Source organism: Podarcis vaucheri (assembly GCF_965113315.1).
Source record: "Podarcis vaucheri genome assembly, chromosome: 5".
Classification (NCBI taxonomy): Eukaryota; Metazoa; Chordata; class Lepidosauria; order Squamata; family Lacertidae; genus Podarcis; species Podarcis vaucheri.
In genome coordinates, this window is record NC_138763.1 from 58,474,904 (window position 1) to 58,494,648 (window position 19,745).

The 19,745-nt window shown below is 42.8% G+C and overlaps 1 protein-coding gene across 10 annotated transcripts in view; it reads right to left on the reverse strand.

Annotated features, from left to right (window-relative positions):
• The window catches only part of CTBP2 (C-terminal binding protein 2), a 212,588-nt gene that overhangs the window by 14,036 nt on the left and 178,807 nt on the right, over positions 1 to 19,745 (reverse strand). For all 10 annotated transcript variants that reach the window (XR_014219877.1, XR_014219878.1, XM_082222749.1 and 7 more), the window contains 4 exons: positions 14,008 to 14,162; positions 7,968 to 8,112; positions 3,897 to 4,103; positions 805 to 1,019 (listed from right to left, as the gene is read on the reverse strand). Coding sequence is in view for 8 of the 10 variants with exons in the window: in XM_082222749.1 (XP_082078875.1) it covers positions 805 to 1,019; positions 3,897 to 4,103; positions 7,968 to 8,112; positions 14,008 to 14,162 (722 nt within the window). In the remaining 2 variants the exon portion in view is untranslated. The remainder of the gene's footprint in view (positions 1 to 804; positions 1,020 to 3,896; positions 4,104 to 7,967; positions 8,113 to 14,007; positions 14,163 to 19,745) is intronic.

Sequence of the window (19,745 nt, forward strand, 5' to 3'; positions counted from 1 at the left end):
ATGACACATAGAATTGTAGAGTCGGTAGGGACCACATGGGCCATCTAGTCCAACCCCCTGCAATGCAGGAGTTTTCCCCACAACATGGGGTTCAAACCCACAACCCTGAGATTAGGGGTCTCATGTTGTTATTTCAAAAGAGCAAGGATGAGGAGAACCTGGATGAAAGACTCCTGCCCAGTTCCTCAAAATGCTCTACAGTGGTACCTCGGGTTAAGTACTTAATTCGTTCCGGAGGTCCGTTCTTAACCTGAAACTGTCCTTAACCTGAAGCACCACTTTAGCTAATGGGGCCTCCCACTGCTGCCGCGCCACCGGAGCACGATTTCTGTTCTCATCCTGAAGCAAAGTTCTTAACCTGAAGCACTATTTCTGGGTTAGCGGAGTCTGTAACCTGAAGCGTATGTAACCTGAAGCGTATGTAATCCAAGGTACCACTGTATTTCAAATAAGCCATTGATGTAAGCAAGTCTTGCGCCAACAAGACCAAATGACTAGAGCAAAAAAAGCAAAAAGTATTGTAGGTGTGTTACATTCTGCAACGTTAGGCTGCTAACTGTAATTTACTGGCAAGCATTAAACCAACCTGCTTAAGTTCCATCACTTAACATATATAATGTGCAAAAGACAGATGAGCAGATTAGCTATAACTCTCAACTATCCCAAAGGTAAAAATGCATATGATTATTGTTTGCAGCTGCTTGGCATTATCACTGTGCCAGCAGGAATTCCAGACCTCAGCAGCCACACATTCCTAGAGCGCAGTTGGAGCCAACAAGATGATCCTCCTCCATTCAGAATTACCTGCTTAATCGTAAAGTCATTGATAAGGTGGTGATTATGTTCATTGAGGTTACAGTGTAACGACACACAGTCGCTCTGGTACAGCAGATCCTGGAGTGTGTAGACCCGCTGGACTCCCAGGGACCTTTCTATGCCATCCTGCAGGTATGGGTCATAAAAGATCACATTGAAGCCAAACGCCTTGGCTCGAACTGCAACTGCTTGCGCAGTGCGACCTAAGCCAAAAGAAAAAAGAAAAAGGCAGAGAAATGTCATAACAGGCTTGGCATTCGCTGCATGAATTCCAACGGGTGCACTGAATGGTACCAATTGGCACGACTTGCTGCCAAACGCTTTCTCTGACCACAGCAAAGGTGTTCATGCTGCACTGATTCTCTCCTGTGTTATATCCCTGTGTTAGTGCTGCTGAAATGCGGCACCTGAAAAATGGGAGGAAATGATACTAGCACACTGGTCAGAGACAAGGAGAGGCGCTTTGCAAGTTTTACCACTCACTTCATGCATCTTACTATCTGCCACATGCCCAGTCAATGCTGGGCTACCATACCAGCAGGCTTCATAAATAGGCAGCGAGTTTGCAACATGGCCAAACTGGAGCAGCTTTATATTTGTGGTACGTTTTTAATCTACCATATTTTTTGTACCATAACACTCACTTTTTTCCTCCTAGAAAGTAAGGGGAAATGTCTGTGCGTGTTATGGAGCGAATGCCTATGGGTGGCGGGGGGGGGGGTGTCCTGCTGTAGTCGTGAGCAGAGGATCCATGGTTCCCCTACCTTCCCTCCTCCGTGGTTACAAAGCATGGATCCACATGGATCCTCAGGATTTTTGCATTGGGCTACTCCAAACTCACTGTTAGATCACATGTCTGTGGCCACAGCATGAACCACAAAAATCATATATCCACTATTTCATTTAGAATATTTTTTTCTTGTTTTCCTCCTCTAAAAACTATGTGCGTGTTATGGTCGGGTGCGTGTTATAGAGCGAAAAATACGGTAATTTAAAATTAAATTGTGGGGCCCAGGTATCATTCACCTCCCTGACCAGCACTGAAATGATCTATAACCAAGAAAATAACTCCTTGTGAATGCTAAGAACAGAAAGCCTACCTGCACTGTCCTGTCATTTCAATGATTTTGACTTTTTATGGTATTATTGGCTTACTTTTTTTCTGGCACTACAGAAATGGAAGTTTCTGTAGTGGCCAGTGGGCTACTTTTAGTTCATAGGGTCACAAGGTGTGCAAAGCCTGTTCCAGTGGCATAGTAATAATACTGTCCTGATCTGCTTTTAAAGGACAATAGCTCTTCTTTTAGACTGCAAGAATTCACAAATGCATACCATGAATATACAAATGATAGCTATTATCAGCAAGCCCCCATTATTCATTACCTGCTACTCATTATATATTTTTAAATGATGGCACCTTGCCCTAAGAACTTGACAACTGCCTCATGTCAATTGACCTGGAATTTCATTTACTGTAATGCAAAATTGGGTTGGGGGAAAGAGGGGACAACATACCAGAAGCCCATTTTTACATGAGCAAGAGGGTATCAGAGAACATCATGATTTGTGTCTTTCTCCTTCCCTACTGTTAGGTTTTAAATCTCCAAGAGCTGGATTCTTAGAGTAGAGTCTTACTGCCAACTTAGTTGAAGGTCAAACATGAACCATGTAATGCAGCGTGTATAAGGGCATTATTTGAATCTGCCTTTAGAATACAAGCAGCTACCGCATTATTTTTTTTAAGTCCATTAACTATTTGCCAATGCACTTCAAATGCAATTAAAATGAACAGGCATTGCTATATGAATCCATAAAGGGAATGCAACACTAGTGTAATGCCAAATTCTCAAACTGGAAGGAAGAAACTCTAGTGGGCAAGGAACGAATGCCCACTGCAAATAAGTAACACAGCTTATCAAAAGTACTAGAGTGCAGATCTTCCACATCCACAGTGGTAACTAAAGTGCTGGGTTCTAGCCACATTTAAGCCTTTGACCTAAAAGAGGAAGTCATGTTAAGGAAATCTGATTATGATCATCTTTGGTAGAACAACAACAACAAAACCCCTCTGAGCCTTATTTATTATAAGAGCAACTTGTTTGCTGTAGCCTCCCCCCCACCCTTTCCTTCTGCGCTCTTGCTGAATGGCTATTTAATTGGGCATGACTAAGACAACTGTCATGGTTTGGAAGCAAAGGTTTAATAAGGCTCTTCTGATAAAGAGGGACAGCTGCAGTGCAATCAGCAGGTCATTATCCACAATGTCATTCCAATTCAATGTCACTGCCTGGGCTCAACTAACCGACTTCTACATCAAGATAGGAGTCTTCTTTTCAGAAAATGGAGAGAAAGCCAAAGAACCAGACGTAATCATGCCTTCGTGTCGGAAAATAGGTGAATGGAATAAAATAATGCGGATTCTGCTGGGATGGTTTCTCTCTCTCTCTCTCTCTCTCCCTTTCTTGACTGCCATATTTCTGAACAGATGGAATGGAAGAAGCACACCTATCTTTGACTGCAATTACTCATTAAAGTACAACTCGGGACCTGGTGTAGAAGAAGTTGGAGAAAAATATGCGCAAATGCCTATTAATTTGCCAAATTTATACTGAGTGTTCGTGGAGGTGGGGTGAACCAAAAGAGTACTGAGGCTCCCAACAGCAACTACTGGAGAGTGACCATAGCTCACAGAGCATAAGCTAGTTTGCAATTGAGCATCTCTAGTCTCATCGGCTGATGAGGCTGTGCTCCTTGTTTTGCATTGTACTGGAACAGTTGAACTCAGGAGCTCTGAGCCCCTCACAAGCAGGGCTTCTGTGGACTGTGAGCTAAAAGCAAGCAGATGTTTTAGCTGAATTCTGCAAACTGCATAAATGATATTTTTCTCTGGTGAGAGAAAAACAGCCAGGGATTTTAAATACCCACCTCCTCCTTCAACACACACTGTGCAAGGCTGCAGCTTCCTCAAGCAAATGTTGCAGTTGCAAAGCATGATGTCAGAATCCATGCAGATCTCCTTGTAAAGCCCAACCCCCTGTTGTTTTAGTGAAAGAAATGTGACCCATTTTGAATAAACATACCAAATCCAATTAGGCCGAGGGTTTCGCCTCTAATACGAGCTGCTCCAGAAGCCACCTCCCGAATCTGCTCCACGCTCTGCACTCTGGTCCCTTCCCTCAGTGCCTGGTAGAGCCACGTGTTCCGTCTGTAGAGATTCAGGACATGGCACATCGTGGAGTCTGCCGTCTCTTCTACTGCAGCCGAGGGGATGTTGCAAACAGCAATTCCTGGTGAATGGGGCAGAAACCTACGTTTTAGTGATCAAGACTGTGGGCCAGGAAATCTCAAGGTTTCACACCAGTGCAAACTTAAAAAAATACTTTGAAGGCCACTAGCATGGTGTTCCCAGTTAACTATGTTCTCTGTGATCTCTTGGAACAATTCATAATGTGTAATGCATGCTGCAGCTTTAACATGAGAACAAAGAGTTACTAATGGCTACTGGCCACGAGAGCTGTCCCCACACTTCACGCTTGGAGGCAGCAATGCTTCTGAAGAGCAGCTGCTGGAAGCCAGAGGAGAGAGGTAGGGCTCTTGTGTTTCCCACAGGCGTTTGGGTGGCCACTGTGAAAACAGGATGCAGGACTGGATGGTCCCCCTTTGGCCTGACCCAGAAGGCTCTTCTTATGTGGTGGTGCTGAAGTCCCTGAGCATAGAAAGACACAGCAGGTTCTAAGCCAGCCTCCTTCTGCTTGGAAGCAGGCCAAGGAACATAGGAAGTTGTCTTATACCAGGTTACCCTAGCCCCATGCTGTTGACTCCAACTGGCAGCAGCTCTTTGGAAAAGAAGGGTGTTTTTTTCTCACCTGCTCCCTGATCCTTTCAACTGAAGACACCAGGAATTGAACCTGGGGCCTTCTGTATGCAGAACACATGCCCTGCCATTGAGCTACAGCCTAAAGCGAACAACCCTTCCAGCGCCATTCTTAGAGTCCTGAGAATCTGTTACCATGTGCCTGTTCAGGCCATTTGTACCAGCTTTGAAGCTGATGGCCCTTATGACCTTTGTGCATTGCATCTAAGTTATGGTGCATCTAACTCATGAATAAAACTCAAAGGAAAGGGGAAATGTTGTATGAAAATTTTAGTAGTCTGCACCAGCACCACAGTATGAAAACCATGGCTAAGGACAGGCCCTTTTAAACTTGTTTCATTTCACCCGCCAAACATGGCTACTTTGACAAAGAACGAATTTATGAAAAATTCAGGGCCAAATTCAGATATTGTCAACTATTTCCAACCTTCCTGTGGATGTCTGGAATGGAACTCACAGACCACTAGTGTTTGTGGATTATAGTTTGAGAACATCTGCTCTAGAAGGCACGCAGGAAAAAGCATCTTGTTTGTTATATGCTGACCATCTGGTTATAAGCAATAAATCAAAACTGAGTTGATTCCACACAATATCACCATATGGGGCTGATCTTAAACCAGCTAGGGTTTAAAATTAAATGCTGTTTTGTGGAAGGTCTTAGACCAGTGACTCTCAGATGCTGGTGGGAGTCCAACGCCCACCAGTCCAACCCATCATGACCAATGGTCAGGGGAAATGGGAACTGTGGTCATTTGGAGGGCCACAAGTTCCCCATCCCTGTCTCAGTCCTAACACTCCTTACTCCTTTTAAGTCATCCTTCCCTTAAGATTTCAAATGAGGCTGCTAAGTAATATGGCTTTTCCTGCCCCTTCTACATGCAGGAAGATTATTCACCTTCATGGGATGGAGCTGCTACCCAAGGTAATGCCTAGACATGCAAGGTGAGATACTAGGGTTAAGTAGTGTAAGCAGCTTTGGCAAAGCATTAACAATGTTCACTCAGCACAGGACTGACTCCTGCCAGGATTCCAGAGAATGAAAAGTTCAGCACAATTTGCTCCTTTTCCAGGCCTGCAGAATTATGTCCCCATCACACCAGGAATTATGGCATTAGCATACTTTCCTCCATCTGTCCAAAGTACTTTAAAAACAAAACTCAACTTGATCCCGTTTCTCAGACTTAGTCCTTTTATCGATATACAATTTTAAAAATAGCATTAAAGAGCTATTCAGGGGCCTGAAAGCGATCACCAAACATGTTGTGTATGAAACACTGAATAATATGTACATATTGCTTGCTATTTGGTCAGCTGCTGAGCTTCATGGCTCTGGAGTGTCTTGACACTCTAATGCAGCCATAGGCAAACTCAGCCCCCCAGATGTTTTGGGACTACAACTCCCAACAACCCTGACCACTGGTCTTGTTAGCTAGGGATGATGGGAGTTGTAGTCCCAAAACATTTGGAGGGCCGGGCTTGCCTATGCCTGCTCTAATGTCTACACTTGACTACAGTGCACAGTTGTACTTCCCACTGTAGTTTAGTGCTTCCCTTTAACAGTATTTCCCCCTTAAATCAGCCTGGGCAAATATTCACAGGAAAAGTGGCAGAAGTAGCTCACTTCATGCTACAGATGAGGGCAGCTGGAGGTGGTATGGAAAAAGGTGCAAAGCACTCAAGTAAATGTATAACTTTTAATAGCCACCAAGTTTGCCATGAGCAATGTACCAAAATAAGGAGAAAAAACAAGATGGAATTGCAATGCATACATTAAGACTTAAATGTCAACAAGGCCCCAAAGCCTCAGGTGCCAGTAGGCATTTTTCTCTCTGCTGTCAGTGGTTTTCCTATTTTAAAGGATAAGGATAAAGAGCTATCTAATAACGAGCTAGACCAATATTCCACCTAGATCACTTGTGCCAATTCCGACAGTCTTTATAAGCCAACTGAGGTCTTTTAAGCAAGAATGCCAGTGGTGGCTCTTCACTGGACTAAAAATCTTCCCAATGGATATAGTAAATATATAGATGTAGGGTACACACACACACACACACACACACACACACACACACACACACACTTAAAGCAGTTAGAATTACATCTGATTATATTCTCTTTCTTTTTTTCATTATTTCATTCATTCATTATATGCATAGAAAAGCAGTGGACTGGAGACAGGGAAAGAGCCATCAGAAGGAAAAATTCAAAATGTACATGGCAGCCCTTGATTACTTAAAAAAACCAAAAAAATCCATGAGAAGCTTCTCAGTCTACAAATCTCTGACAGCAAAGTCATGCTGTAAGTAAAACAGCAAAGAGCTCTCAGGCAAGTTAGAGATTATTTTTTAATAAGAAAAAAAGACCCTGTAGATGATCCAGCAAAGTGTCTTGTTTAGAATGCCTGCTGCAGAGAATGTGTGTTTCTTTAGTTTTATTAAGATTTACAATGGAGTACTCCGTAGCAATTAATCACTTTAATGACACCCTATCGACAAACATATACAGCTGGCACCCTATAAAGATCAATTTTATTTTATATGCTAATGCAGTGGCACTCATTAGTGATAAAACAATTAACGGTGCTGCTTGCAAACAGCTCACTAGCATTTTAGTAGCACACAGAAATGGCCAATATGTTATAATTCTTAAATCTAGTTAAGGATAACATAATTAGTTGCCTATATTTGTTGTCAGGCAAAAAGAGACTTCATTGCTAAGAGATTTAAAACCAAGGGGACTATTGTCTATATGCCAGGCCATTCCGTTAAACAATGTTTTTTTTTGAAGAAACTTGCCAACTGTTGATCTGGAGCATTAGAGTCTAATCAAATGCTTGCATGGCCATGGATGTTGCTCTATGGTATTGTATCTGTGCTGGCAGGCTATCCAAGTATGCAACAGGCAGCAGCCACCAGAAAGGAGGAGGCAAAGTAACCAACACCATAGTAATCTATGGACCATCTCTGCCAGTGGAGCTTCATGTCCCATCAGAACATTACACGATGTTTTATTCAGTTTACAGTTGAGAATGTGGAAGCCCTTAGCTGCAATAAAACTGTGCTATCTGCACTGGAGTTCCCATATGGTCTTTGAAGCAGCTGCATCGCAGCAAGCAAAACAGAGCTGCTTTGTCGTATGCAGGGATGGAATCAAAGTCACTCCAACCAGAAACCTGCTGTAAACATGATTCTGAGACAATCAAGTAATTTGTTCTCCTTAGAACGAAAACCAAGAACTTAGTTAAGGAGGAGGCACTGAAGTTATGTCTAAAACATACCAAGTTCCCCTGCAGCTTTGATGTCTATGTTGTCATAACCGCTGCCTATTCGAACAATGACTCGTAAGGCCTTGAACTTCTCTAGGTCTTCCCGGGTGAGAGTGATAGTGTGGTACATCATTGCTCCAATGGCTTCATTTAAAACCTAACAGACACACACAAAAAAGAAGGAAATAATAGACATTAGTGAAGCAGATGGACATGTTCCGGTAACAGCTGTTGAAGTCCGGTGATGAGTCATGCACAAGTATCTAGCAAGGCACTTGGTTCAATCTGATTAAGTGGTTAAAGACTCCCAAGTAATAATGAAAACCCTAAAGAACTCCAGAATAAATGTGTGTAGCTCTCACTATGTGTGTGCAAGTATGTATGTATGAAATTTTGCCCCGAAGGATCAGTCTTCATTTGAGGTCAAGAGGCTTAAACTCTGGAAGAACTTAGGGGGAATAGGGCCGCTGCCTAAACTAGAATCATAAGCAGTGAGAATCTGTGCGTGCTTTGCGCTCTTTTGTCTGGCGTCAAAAATAGAAATACATCACGGCTTCCCTCTGAATGCATCTGCCCATAATCTTTCAGTTCTAGAAATATTTTGCATTAGATCCTGGATTGTATCGAGTGTACTATATGCTCCCATGTAGTCCCATGATAATACCTCAATCAAAATAATACTCAACAATATCTAGATCTTTGCCTATCTAAACACTCTCAAATCCCTGGTGATGTAGGCTACTTCTCTTTCAACAACAGTAATTTAAATGGTAGAAAAGGAAGTGTGACTTCTCTAAACGGTCAGTGCAACTGGCTCCCAGCTCAGTCCATCACTAACTACCTCCTGTTCTCTTTCTCAGCTGGAAGTTTATTTTAGCCTCTACACTATCCCTTAGGATACCAGAAAATCCACAAAAATATATTACTGGGTGATGAAAGGACTGATTTCCCTCCTAAATCAAGTAAATATGGGACTTCCTGGAGGCATTTGCAGTCCCTTTCTCTAGCCCCCAGACTGCACCCTACATATATGGTTTCTGAACTGAACATGCAGGAGACAAAGATGAAACTGTTCTGGACAAAAGCTGGATCCAAAAATACTTCTCACTTTGGATACTTGCTCACTAGCCCATGAGGCCGCCCTGCTTTTCTATGGTACTTACTGACAGAGAGTTGCATCCAATGATGGTCTTAATCAAAGTAGACCAAATTAAAATAATACACATGACCAACTTAGCTCAATTAATTTCAGTGGGTCCAATCTGTGTATGACTTAGTTGGATACAACTCAAATACAGCAGAACCTCTGGATTAATACACATGACCATCATACAATGTAGTTAATGAAAGAAAGGCACTTGGTAGAGGTAATTTTTATCATACACTACCAATCTTCACTGGTGCAAGGGGTGGTGAAATACCCCTACACTTTTTAAAAACAGAGAAAATTGAAAAATCCACTTGATAGCTGGTCATCTGTTTCTAGCCTATGTTAGCTAGACTGAGCACTCCTGAATATTGAGGTAATATGTGTCACTTTATATTAGCTGCAGTTCTATATATTCCAGTGTTTTATTATAAACCAGATGCCATGAACTGTCCTCCTGAATGGTATTGTATTCAACCAAAATCCAGAGCATTTCATTCCCAGCTGGTTGCTAGTATACTTGAATGCTGAGTTGGGCTCTTCCATAAGCTGAGCAAAAGCCATCACCAAGCCCCACAAATGTGCTCTCTCAGTGCCTAGCAGATGAGTTACTATGACACTAACACGAGCTGATGAAAACTGAGAAAAGAGAAGGCAGGATTTGTATTTGGGAGATGGTTATAATCTAATTTTAAAGGGACTATGATAAAGGAAATATGAAGTTTCCAGACAGTGGTTAAGAGGGGGAGGAGAAAGAGATAAAACAACAACCTCTGACATCCAATTGGCCTCATGTGACTGGATACTACAGATCAGAAGGCCCTACATGCCCCAACGGGATTTACACTCTAATGCACAGATTTATACTGTCTGCCAGAGAGTCACTAAGAGTAAAGTTATATGCACCCTCATTATTCCATACTCAGTGTAAACACAGCATGAAAACAGAAAGCAGAAAAAGCTTTGAACAGGCAACATGCTTAAGATACCTTGGATACAGCTCTACATTTGTATTGACCAGGCTATTTACTGCTGATTATTTAAACTAGCGCTGAAGGCTGCCCTACCAAGATAATTCCTTAGGTCAGGAGCATTATAAGGACAGGCTGAGCGATGAATGACAGTAAGCCTTCTAAGGATTTGCCTGCCACCTCCACCCCGTCATTTCTGATCTTGTCATTCTCCCCTCTCCTCCTCCCCTTTATCTTCATTTCTAGGAGACTTAGGTTTCAAGCCTTCTGCTCACCCAGAAGTATCTCTTTCTACATGGCATTCAGGGTGAACAACTTTTCAGGTCAACCCTTCTTTGTGCAAAGATATCCATTGATATGTTGTATTTTTTATTGTACGCCACTGCGGCATTTTGTAGTGTTTAGAGGTTTATAAATAATCCAAAACAAACATACATAGTGTTCTGGGACAAATATATCATACAGAATTGTTTATTACACTCCTAAGATCCATTTTTTTCAGAGAATTTGGAATCCTGGAAGACCTGCTCCCTGCCTTTCAGGCCTTTTCCACCTGACGTGGAAGGGTGGGGCCCTGTAGCTACAAAAGCTGAGAATGATCAGGCTGGGGTATTGTTTAGGGGGTTGGGTTGTTACTGCTATTGATATTAATTTTTGTATCTTTATTTCAGATCTTACGGTTTATGTAGAAATTGTTTAATTTGGTTTTTTACTTTTGAGAGGGACGCGGGTGGCGCTGTGGGTAAAACCAAAGTGCCTAGGGCTTGCCGATCGTATGGTCGGCAATTCGAATTCCCGCAGCGGGATGAGCTCCCGTCTTTCGGTCCCAGCTCCTGCCCACCTAGCAGTTCGAAAGAACCCCTAAGTGCAAGTAGATAAATAGGTACCGCTTTCTAGTGGGAAGGTAAACAGCGTTTCCATGTGCTGCACTGGTGCTGGCTCGCCAGAGCAGCTTCGTCACGCTGGCCACGTGACCCGGAAGTGTCTCCGGACAGCGCTGGCCCCCGGCCTCTTAAGTGAGATGGGCGCACAACCCTAGAGTTGGACACGACTGGCCTGTACGGACAGGGGTACCTTTACTTTTGATGTTTTATTTATTGTTTATGACTGATTTAGTTATGCTTGTAATTATGTAATGTCCTTCATGTTGCAAGCTGCCTTGAGCATGTCTGAACAATGGAAAGGGGGTATAAAAATAAAATTATGTATGCACTTGTGGGAAGGAAAAGAGTAGTACAAGAAAGAAGGACTAGGATGACTTGGGATTCCCAAAGCCAGTAATCTTGGCCAGTGGAGAGAGGAAGATGAAGAAGAGGGAGGAACAGGAGTCTTGGAGCACATTTGCAAAGCTAAGCAGGGTCCAGTGTGGTTTCAAACTGGATGGGGGACTGTGTGCAGGAGATTCCTGCACTGTGGGGGGTTGGGCTAGATGACTCTTGGAATCTCTTCCAACTCTACAATTCTACAAATCAGACATATGTATTCCTGTCTCAATAAAATGAGAATTAGATAAGGGGTGATATCCAACATCACGTGAACAGATTTTGGTTCCTGCAGCAGGAACTCCCTGCCTCTTTTCTCTCCTACAGCATCCCACACATGTTCCAAAACTGCTCAAGAGGGTTGAGATCCCTTCTGAATCAGATTTTTGGGGGATATGAAGGCTGCAAGGGGGGGGGATGAGAGGAAGGCAAGTACCATTGCATGAGCAAAAGTCATCCATTCATGGATGGACACAATCAGATATTATCTTTTGAGAAGTGAATGCCAAATTCTACAGATTTTATATTATGTGCTTAGTAAAACTACTAATACAGGAAATAGAAACAGCTTTTACAAGTCGAGGTAAGGATCCACCACATCGTGATGATCTAAACAGGCTCTAAGTGGCATTCTGCAACCTTTTTTTTTTTTTGTTAGTCTATTTATTTATTGAAATGATTTTTATGCCAGTTTGCAGTTCCGAAAAAGATTTCAAAAATTCTAAGCACTTTGCAACCTATCTTAAAACATCAAATGGATTCTGCTGCATCTGAAACACCAAAGTGACCTCTCACAAGGCACAAGCCTGTCAGTGTGAATGGAGGTCTTGGGCTGCCCGGACAACAAGACTCCCCTTTGGGCCTCACTGATGTGGTCCGAAGGAAAGGAAAGCAACTCATTTCGCACTAGCTTGGCTGCAGGAGTTGCCGGAAGGAGGTATTCAAGACACCATCCAATCACCTTAGGGACAGCACTACAAATTTGTGTAGGGTATAATCCTTAACTTTTTCTCCCTGAAGATGTCCTGTAAGGCAGTGGGTACGGATTGCTCCTCAGGGTTTACTTCCAAAGCCTTTCTCACAAATGAGTATATCTGCTTTCCCATCTGCCCCTCATTTCCCTCTACAGCATGCGCAGAAACTGTCTTCTTGACAGTTGGACCCACGTCTGCTCAATCCGCCTTGCATGCAGGGGTTTTGAGATCCATTGGCTACCTTCACCTGGTTTAGCTGGCCAGTCAAAGCCATTTCTGGGGTGTGGCCACTGTCGCGAGCCAACAGCTTCTAGGAGCCACAGACAAGAGCTCAGTGCAGGGGGAAGACTTCTGGCGGACAAGGAGCATGACGTGTCCCCCAGCAGAGATACTGCCTCACCCATAGCACCTCATACACTCCACACAAAATCTCAAAATAAAACATTACAGATGATGGCTAAAAACAAAAATACAAAAAAGGAAAACAAAATATTCCCTGAAAAGATAAAACAAAAACACTGCAAATAAAAATATAATACAAAGATGTAATAGAAACTTCACATATAGAGTACAATTAGCAACGAAGCAGAATAACCGAAATAGAAGCTGTGAATGTCCTTGAATTAAAAACCTAAAGGAAGTGCTGTTCCCAAATATATTCAGGATGACATTGTAGCTACCTTAAGGCCAAACAAGATGTTTCACACACAAAAATTCAAAATGTTCTGCTGATACTCCCCCCTTTTAAAACCAAAGGCACACACACACACACGTGGAAATCTGTGGGGAGGAGAGGACTGGCAGGGCACCAGTTTTTTTTTTTGGGGGGGGAACGACAACCCTAGTGCGTTGCTTTTCTGTTCCTAATCTCCCTCTCCCAAAGCTAGTTTAAAAGGGGCTGTTTGAAGAAGGATCCATGTGTGTACATATAGTATCTAGTTTGGACCTTTGCTTGCCTTTTCAAGCTGCATATTTTGACACTTTTGACAAGCCTTCATTTCTATTACTTCAGTCATTTACCCCCTCTACCTCATGGGGTCCGTAGCCAATCCAGGTTCAAAAGGTTACTGAAAGACAGTTATCTAATGTTTACATGAAATCCAAGTATGTTTGATCTTTTATACATTAATTCCTTTGCTTTCGCCTATTGATTTTGTATCATTTAAGAAAATCAATCGGGGCAGAATAGCTAAATCTGTTCTTCATGAACACACACTGTTTGCAAGTACACTGAACACAAGGAACACAGCATCTGGACCAGGCAGATTGTTTACATTAACCTTTTCCCCCTCTTACCCACCTATTTTAAAGCCTATCTAACAAGATCAGTCAATTTTTGAAACCAAGAGATTGATTTTGCCTAAGTAACCAACATGGTCATAAAATCCTAGACAGGTGCCATCAAAGAAACTTTAGATCAGGAATTCCCATTTCAGGTGTATCCACTGTTAGCTCTGTTAATCAAAAGAGCAACAGCAATACAAAGAGGAAAAGACAAGAGTAAACCAACAAACACACACAATCACAAATTTGGCTCCAAGACACCTCTTGTAATCCAAAACTGCTTTATTACAAAATTTAGTCATTTTTACTCTATAAAGCAGTGTACAGGTAAGGGGAACTGAACCTGAAATGGATTCAAAACTAGACAGCCATACTCTCCCTCATTAGGTCAGTCTACAAAACCATTTTCTTTACCTTTTCGTGGATTTCCTGAGTTGATTGCGCATCACAGAATGCAACAGTAGCCAAGTCCTTCAAAATTGGCATCTCCACTGTACAATCCCTTCCATCTAGTAAAGCCACCAATGGACGAGGATGCATAGGACCATTCATTATTTGCGGGCGAATACCTGGAACCAAACGGAGCATAAGTGTTAAACCAACTTAATAGTACCCCTGATTGCCACATGGGTTCATCTGAAACTGTAGTAAGCAGTATTGGCTTTATAAAAGGACCAGGATGCTCCTTGAGAAGGTATTCCAAGCTTAACTTCCGGCTTCTTTATTGTACCTCTACCTGAATCAACATTTGGACAGCTTGCAGTGCAGTCTTATACATGGTACAGGAATTTACATGGAGCCAGTGGAGGTTGGTCTATTAGGGCAAATGGCACACTGCCTCAACTAGCCTCAGCCTGCCCTGCCCTGCCGCTCCACTTGCATTCTTACTTACAGTAAGTCCAGGGAGTGGGGCTGTGACTTTGCCTACTGTTGGATCTCCCTGCCTTCTGCAGTCTGACCACCAGTCACAACTGCATGGAGCTCTTTATATTTACCACCCAGGCACTGAGCCCAACTAGCATCAACAATGCTACAGTTTCAGGTGCTCCCAAAACACAGATTGTAGTGTAACATCCCCTTATTTCTAAGGGGAGGAAAAACAAAGGACCCCTAGAAAAATGGAGAGCCAAGTGGAACAGACACCTCTTTATTCCCAGAGGAGATGAGTGACCAGGTCCTTTAAATGGGACAAAGGCTATATTCTAACCCCAAATATCATTAAACACAACATCTAAAACACCATCAACACCAATCAGACAGCAATCTGATTTCACACAACTCTGTGAAGAACTGAAGCTCAGTGGCTTTGAGGTATTATTTGATTCAAAATGCACCACATTATTTCCCTATTATTTTACTTGAGGAATTTTTGTTGGGTTGGGCCTGCCGCATGGGATGCTGTTTCTGAAGCAGAGAAGAGTTTCATAAACAGTTTTTGAGGTAGCATGAGGGTTTGCTGTTGCAAGGAAAGGGAAAAACACCAACAACAGCAACAGCGAGAATCCTGCGGGGGAGGGGGGGTTATAAGCCAGAGCTTACCTCAATACCTCTTTGGGCCTCAGCTTGAGGCATGCATTGTACTTTTTAGATGTGGCCCACAAACCGTGATGAGTACCGACATTCAGAGCACACTTCTCAACATGCACACAAACAGCTGGGGCTCTGTGTGATATAGGCCAGTAACTTCAAACAGTAAAAGCCACTTTTGAAAGTGCTGCCCTGAGGGATGCTTTTCTGACAAAGAAACTTAGCATTATCTTACTAGTTTTTTTCTCTCTTAAAGACTCAGGGCCACAGTTCAGTTACAACACATGCTATTGACTTCTCTGCAACTCTATGTAAGTACTTGAATACGTCATTAATTGCTTTAGAATTACCTCTCTGTTAAGCCTGGGACTTCCTAAATTTTTATAGAAGAGTGATTTAAGATTACTCCCTTTGATAAAACACTGGATTGTTTAAAATCACTCTCTTTTATTTTCCTGTGCTAAAGTAAAAAAAAAGAAAAAAAGAGTATTTATAGAATGTAATCCATGAACGGTTTAAGTTAACAGGGAAGTTATAAATACATAACAAGCTATGTCATGCAATCCTACAAGTCATCAAAATATTAAGAGAAATACTAACTGAATTTCCTGTTCTATTAAAACAAATTGCTACATTTATCTGTAAATACGTAAGCCTCTTATGCTTCCCTTATTGTTTTAAAGTACAGAGAAGTGATACCTCAGACCAGGGCAGGGGAACCTGTGGCCTTCCAAGTATCATTGGAGTCCAACTACCATATCTAATGGTCAGGAATGGTGAGAGCTCTAGTCCAACAGCATTTGGAGGGACCAAGTTCTCTACTTGTGCATTAGATAGATATTAAATATGTTCTTAGAGTCACTGTGAAAATGCCCAGTAACTCGCAACTGCTGCCTCCTGAGTTGTTTTCGCAACTCTCCAGGATGCAAGCCTGAGCAGTGGGTATGGAAATTTTGGGCTGCCCCATGAATTAAAGGCTAAAATGGAGATCCTTGGCTTGCAGCATTTGAGACAGCACCCCAGCATCTAACTCAATGTTGATGACCTGTTTAGTGGGGTAGAAGTGGAAGGATCATTAGGCGCGAGTGATCATGCTCTTCTGAAGTTTACTATACAGCGGAAAGGAGCAGCCAAGCATACTAGGACCCAATTTCTTGACTTTAAGAAAGCCGACTTCATAAAACTTAGGGAAGTGCTGGGTGAGATCCCATGGACAGTAATACTAAAAGGAAAGGGAGTTCATGATGGCTGGGAGTTTGTTAAGAGGGAGATAGTAAAAGCACAACTTCAAGCAATACCAATGAGACGGAAACATGGAAGGTGCCTAAAGAAGCCAGGGTGGCTATCTAAAGAACTTTTAACTGAGTTAAGATTAAAAAAGGATGTGTACAAAAAATGGAAAAGGGGGGAAACCACCAAAGAGGAATTCAAACAAATAGCCAGCACGTGTAGACACAAAGTCAGAAAAGCTAAAGCACAGAATGAACTCAGGCTTGCTAGAGAGGTTAAAAGCAACAAAAAATGCTTTTATGGGTATGTCCGTAGCAAAAGGAAGAACAAAGAAACAGTGGGGTCACTCAGAGGAGAAGATGGTGAAATGCAAACAGGGGACACAGAAAGGGCTGAACTCCTCAATGCCTTCTTTGCCTCCATCTTCTCCGATAAAGAAAACAATGCCCGACCTGAAGAATTTGGAGCAAATGATTCAACAGAGGAAACACAGCCCAGAATAACTAAGGAGATAGTACAAGAATACTTGGCTAGTTTAGATGTATTCAAGTCTCCAGGGCCAGATGAACTGCATCCAAGAGTATTAAAAGAACTGGCAGATGTGATCTCAGAACCACTGGCAGTCATCTTTGAGAATTCCTGGAGAACAGGCGAAGTCCCGGCAGACTGGAGGAGGGCAAATGTTGTCCCTATTTTCAAAAAGGGGAAAAGAGAGGACCCAAATAATTATCGCCCAGTCAGTCTGACATCAATACCAGGGAAGCTGGTAAAATGCGGTCTTGACTATGCTACCACTCAGTGGATTTGTAACTGGCTGACTGACCGAACCCAAAGGGTGCTCATCAATGGTTCCTCTTCATCCTGGAGAAGAGTGACTAGTGGGGTGCCACAGGGTTCTGTCTTGGGCCCGGTCTTATTCAACATCTTTATCAACGACTTGGATGATGGACTCAAGGGCATCCTGATCAAATTTGCAGATGACACCAAACTGGGAGGGGTGGCTAACACCCCAGAGGACAGGATCACACTTCAAAACGACCTTGACAGATTAGAGAACTGGGCCAAAACAAACAAGATGAACTTTAACAGGGAGAAATGTAAAGTATTGCACTTGGGCAAAAAAAATGAGAGGCACAAATACAAGATGGGTGACACTGGCTTGAGAGCAGTACATGTGAAAAGGATCTAGGAGTCTTGGTTGACCACAAACTTGACATGAGCCAACAGTGCGACGCGGCAGCTAAAAAAGCCAATGCAATTCTGGGCTGCATCAATAGGAGTATAGCATCTAGATCAAGGGAAGTAATAGTGCCACTGTATTCTGCTCTGGTCAGACCTCACCTGGAGTACTGTGTCCAGTTCTGGGCACCACAGTTCAAGAAGGACACTGACAAACTGGAACGTGTCTAGAGGAGGGCAACCAAAATGGTCAAAGGCCTGGAAACGATGCCTTATGAGGAATGGCTAAGGGAGCTGGGCATGTTTAGGCTGGAGAAGAAGAGGTTAAGGGGTGATATGATAGCCATGTTCAAATATATAAAAGTTGTTTTCTGCTGCTCCAGAGTAGCGGACACGGAGCAATGGATCCAAACTACAAGGAAGAAGATTCCACCTAAACATTAGGAAGGACTTCCTGACAGTAAGAGCTGTTCGACAGTGGAATTTGCTGCCAAGGAGTGTGATGGAGTCTCCTTCTTTGGAGGTCTTTAAGCAGAGGCTTGACAACCATATGTCAGGAGTGCTCTGATGGTGTTTCCTGCTTGGCAGGGGGTTGGACTCGATGGCCCTTGTGGTGTATTCCAACTCTATGATTCTATGATTCATAGCTGTCAACGTTTCCTTTTTTAAAAGGGAAATTCCCTTATTCCGAATAGGATTCCTCGCAAGAAAAGGGAAAAGTTGACAGCTATGATCTAATTGAGTTGGACAGAATGCCAAATGAAGACCAAATAAACACTTGTGCCCGGAAAAGGGCAACATCTAAGGTAAAGAGCAACAAAACTGATGCCAAAGAAAAAAGAATACTGCATTTGTGCTTCTATTTAGGGTGCTATGTAATAGATATCATATTAGCTCAATATATAGCATATGGATGTTGACAGGAAAAACAAGGACAATATGTTGGATCACAGAGTGGTCTTAAGTGAAATGAGTTTTAATTAACCCGTGTAACGTTTCAGGAGTACAGGATGATCCACACAAAGAACAAATGAGAATTCAGTCTTGGATGCAGGGCTTGCTTACAATGGGTATCTGTGCCACCCCTAGACGCCCCAACTGCCTTCCAATTTGACTGAGAGGGAGATATTTGGAAAGTGGTAGCAGGGGGTTCACAGGTGTGGAAAGTAGCAGAGTAAAATGGAGGTAAAAGGGAGCAGACAGGTGCTTATGGCACTGAAATGCATTGGAGTGGCTTTTGAGAAGTTATGGCTTGAGGATTTAAGGAGAAACTTAACCCAGCTCTTGCCTTGTGCATTTAGTATACCTGAAGAAGCCTCTCCAGCCACATTGTTCAGCCCAGACACTGAGGTCCAGTTCTGAGGGCCTTCTGACCAGGGCCATCTTAAGCATATCCGGCGCTGTGGTGCAAAGATCCCTCTCCCCCCCCCCCGTTTCCCAGAGTTGTCAACCTTTTTTAGGAAAGGTTCCCCAGAGTTGTTGACCCTTTTTGGGAGCTGACATCACACTTACATATTATCTCTAACCAGCCCTTAAAACAAAATAAAATGAAAAGGCAGAAGAAAATCTAATGAAGTCCTCAATTCCAAAGCAAGACTCGCTCAAGACTCAGCAGTTCTTCTCATTCATCCTCATGATTCAAATCACCACATATCAAAAAGTTAAAGCAATCACCAGTTTGTTGTTCTTTAAATAAATTAATAAAGACACAGACAATGAAGTTCCCGGCCAATTTGTGTTTAAGTACAAAGCCGACATTTTCGAATATTGTGGGTGGTGGGTGGGGGTGGGTGTAAAGCAGTGACATTTTGAACCTAAAAAGGACCCAGATCTTGGGTCAAAAAGGCTGCAGCCCTAACTGCACTTACCTGAGAGTAAGCCCTGCTGAATCAAATAGGACCTTACCCCTGAGTAGACAGTAGGACTGCAGCAAGAAACACAGTTGGGAATTAGGGCTTTCTGTTTTAAGTCTCAACCAGAGGAAAATGTAATACTGGAGATTAGGGAGAAAGGAATATAAATAGATTGGGGGGAGGGGGCTGACAAGAGACCAAAAACCACAGGTAGCAAGACAAGACACACTTTCTGGGGAGCAAGTCTCACACACAGTTGCTTGGGCCGAGGACTGCAGAGGGACCACAGTTGGGTTGTGTGTGTGTTTTTCAGAAAAAAGTAGAATTGGAAGGGACCCCGCGGGTCATCTAGCCCAACCCCCT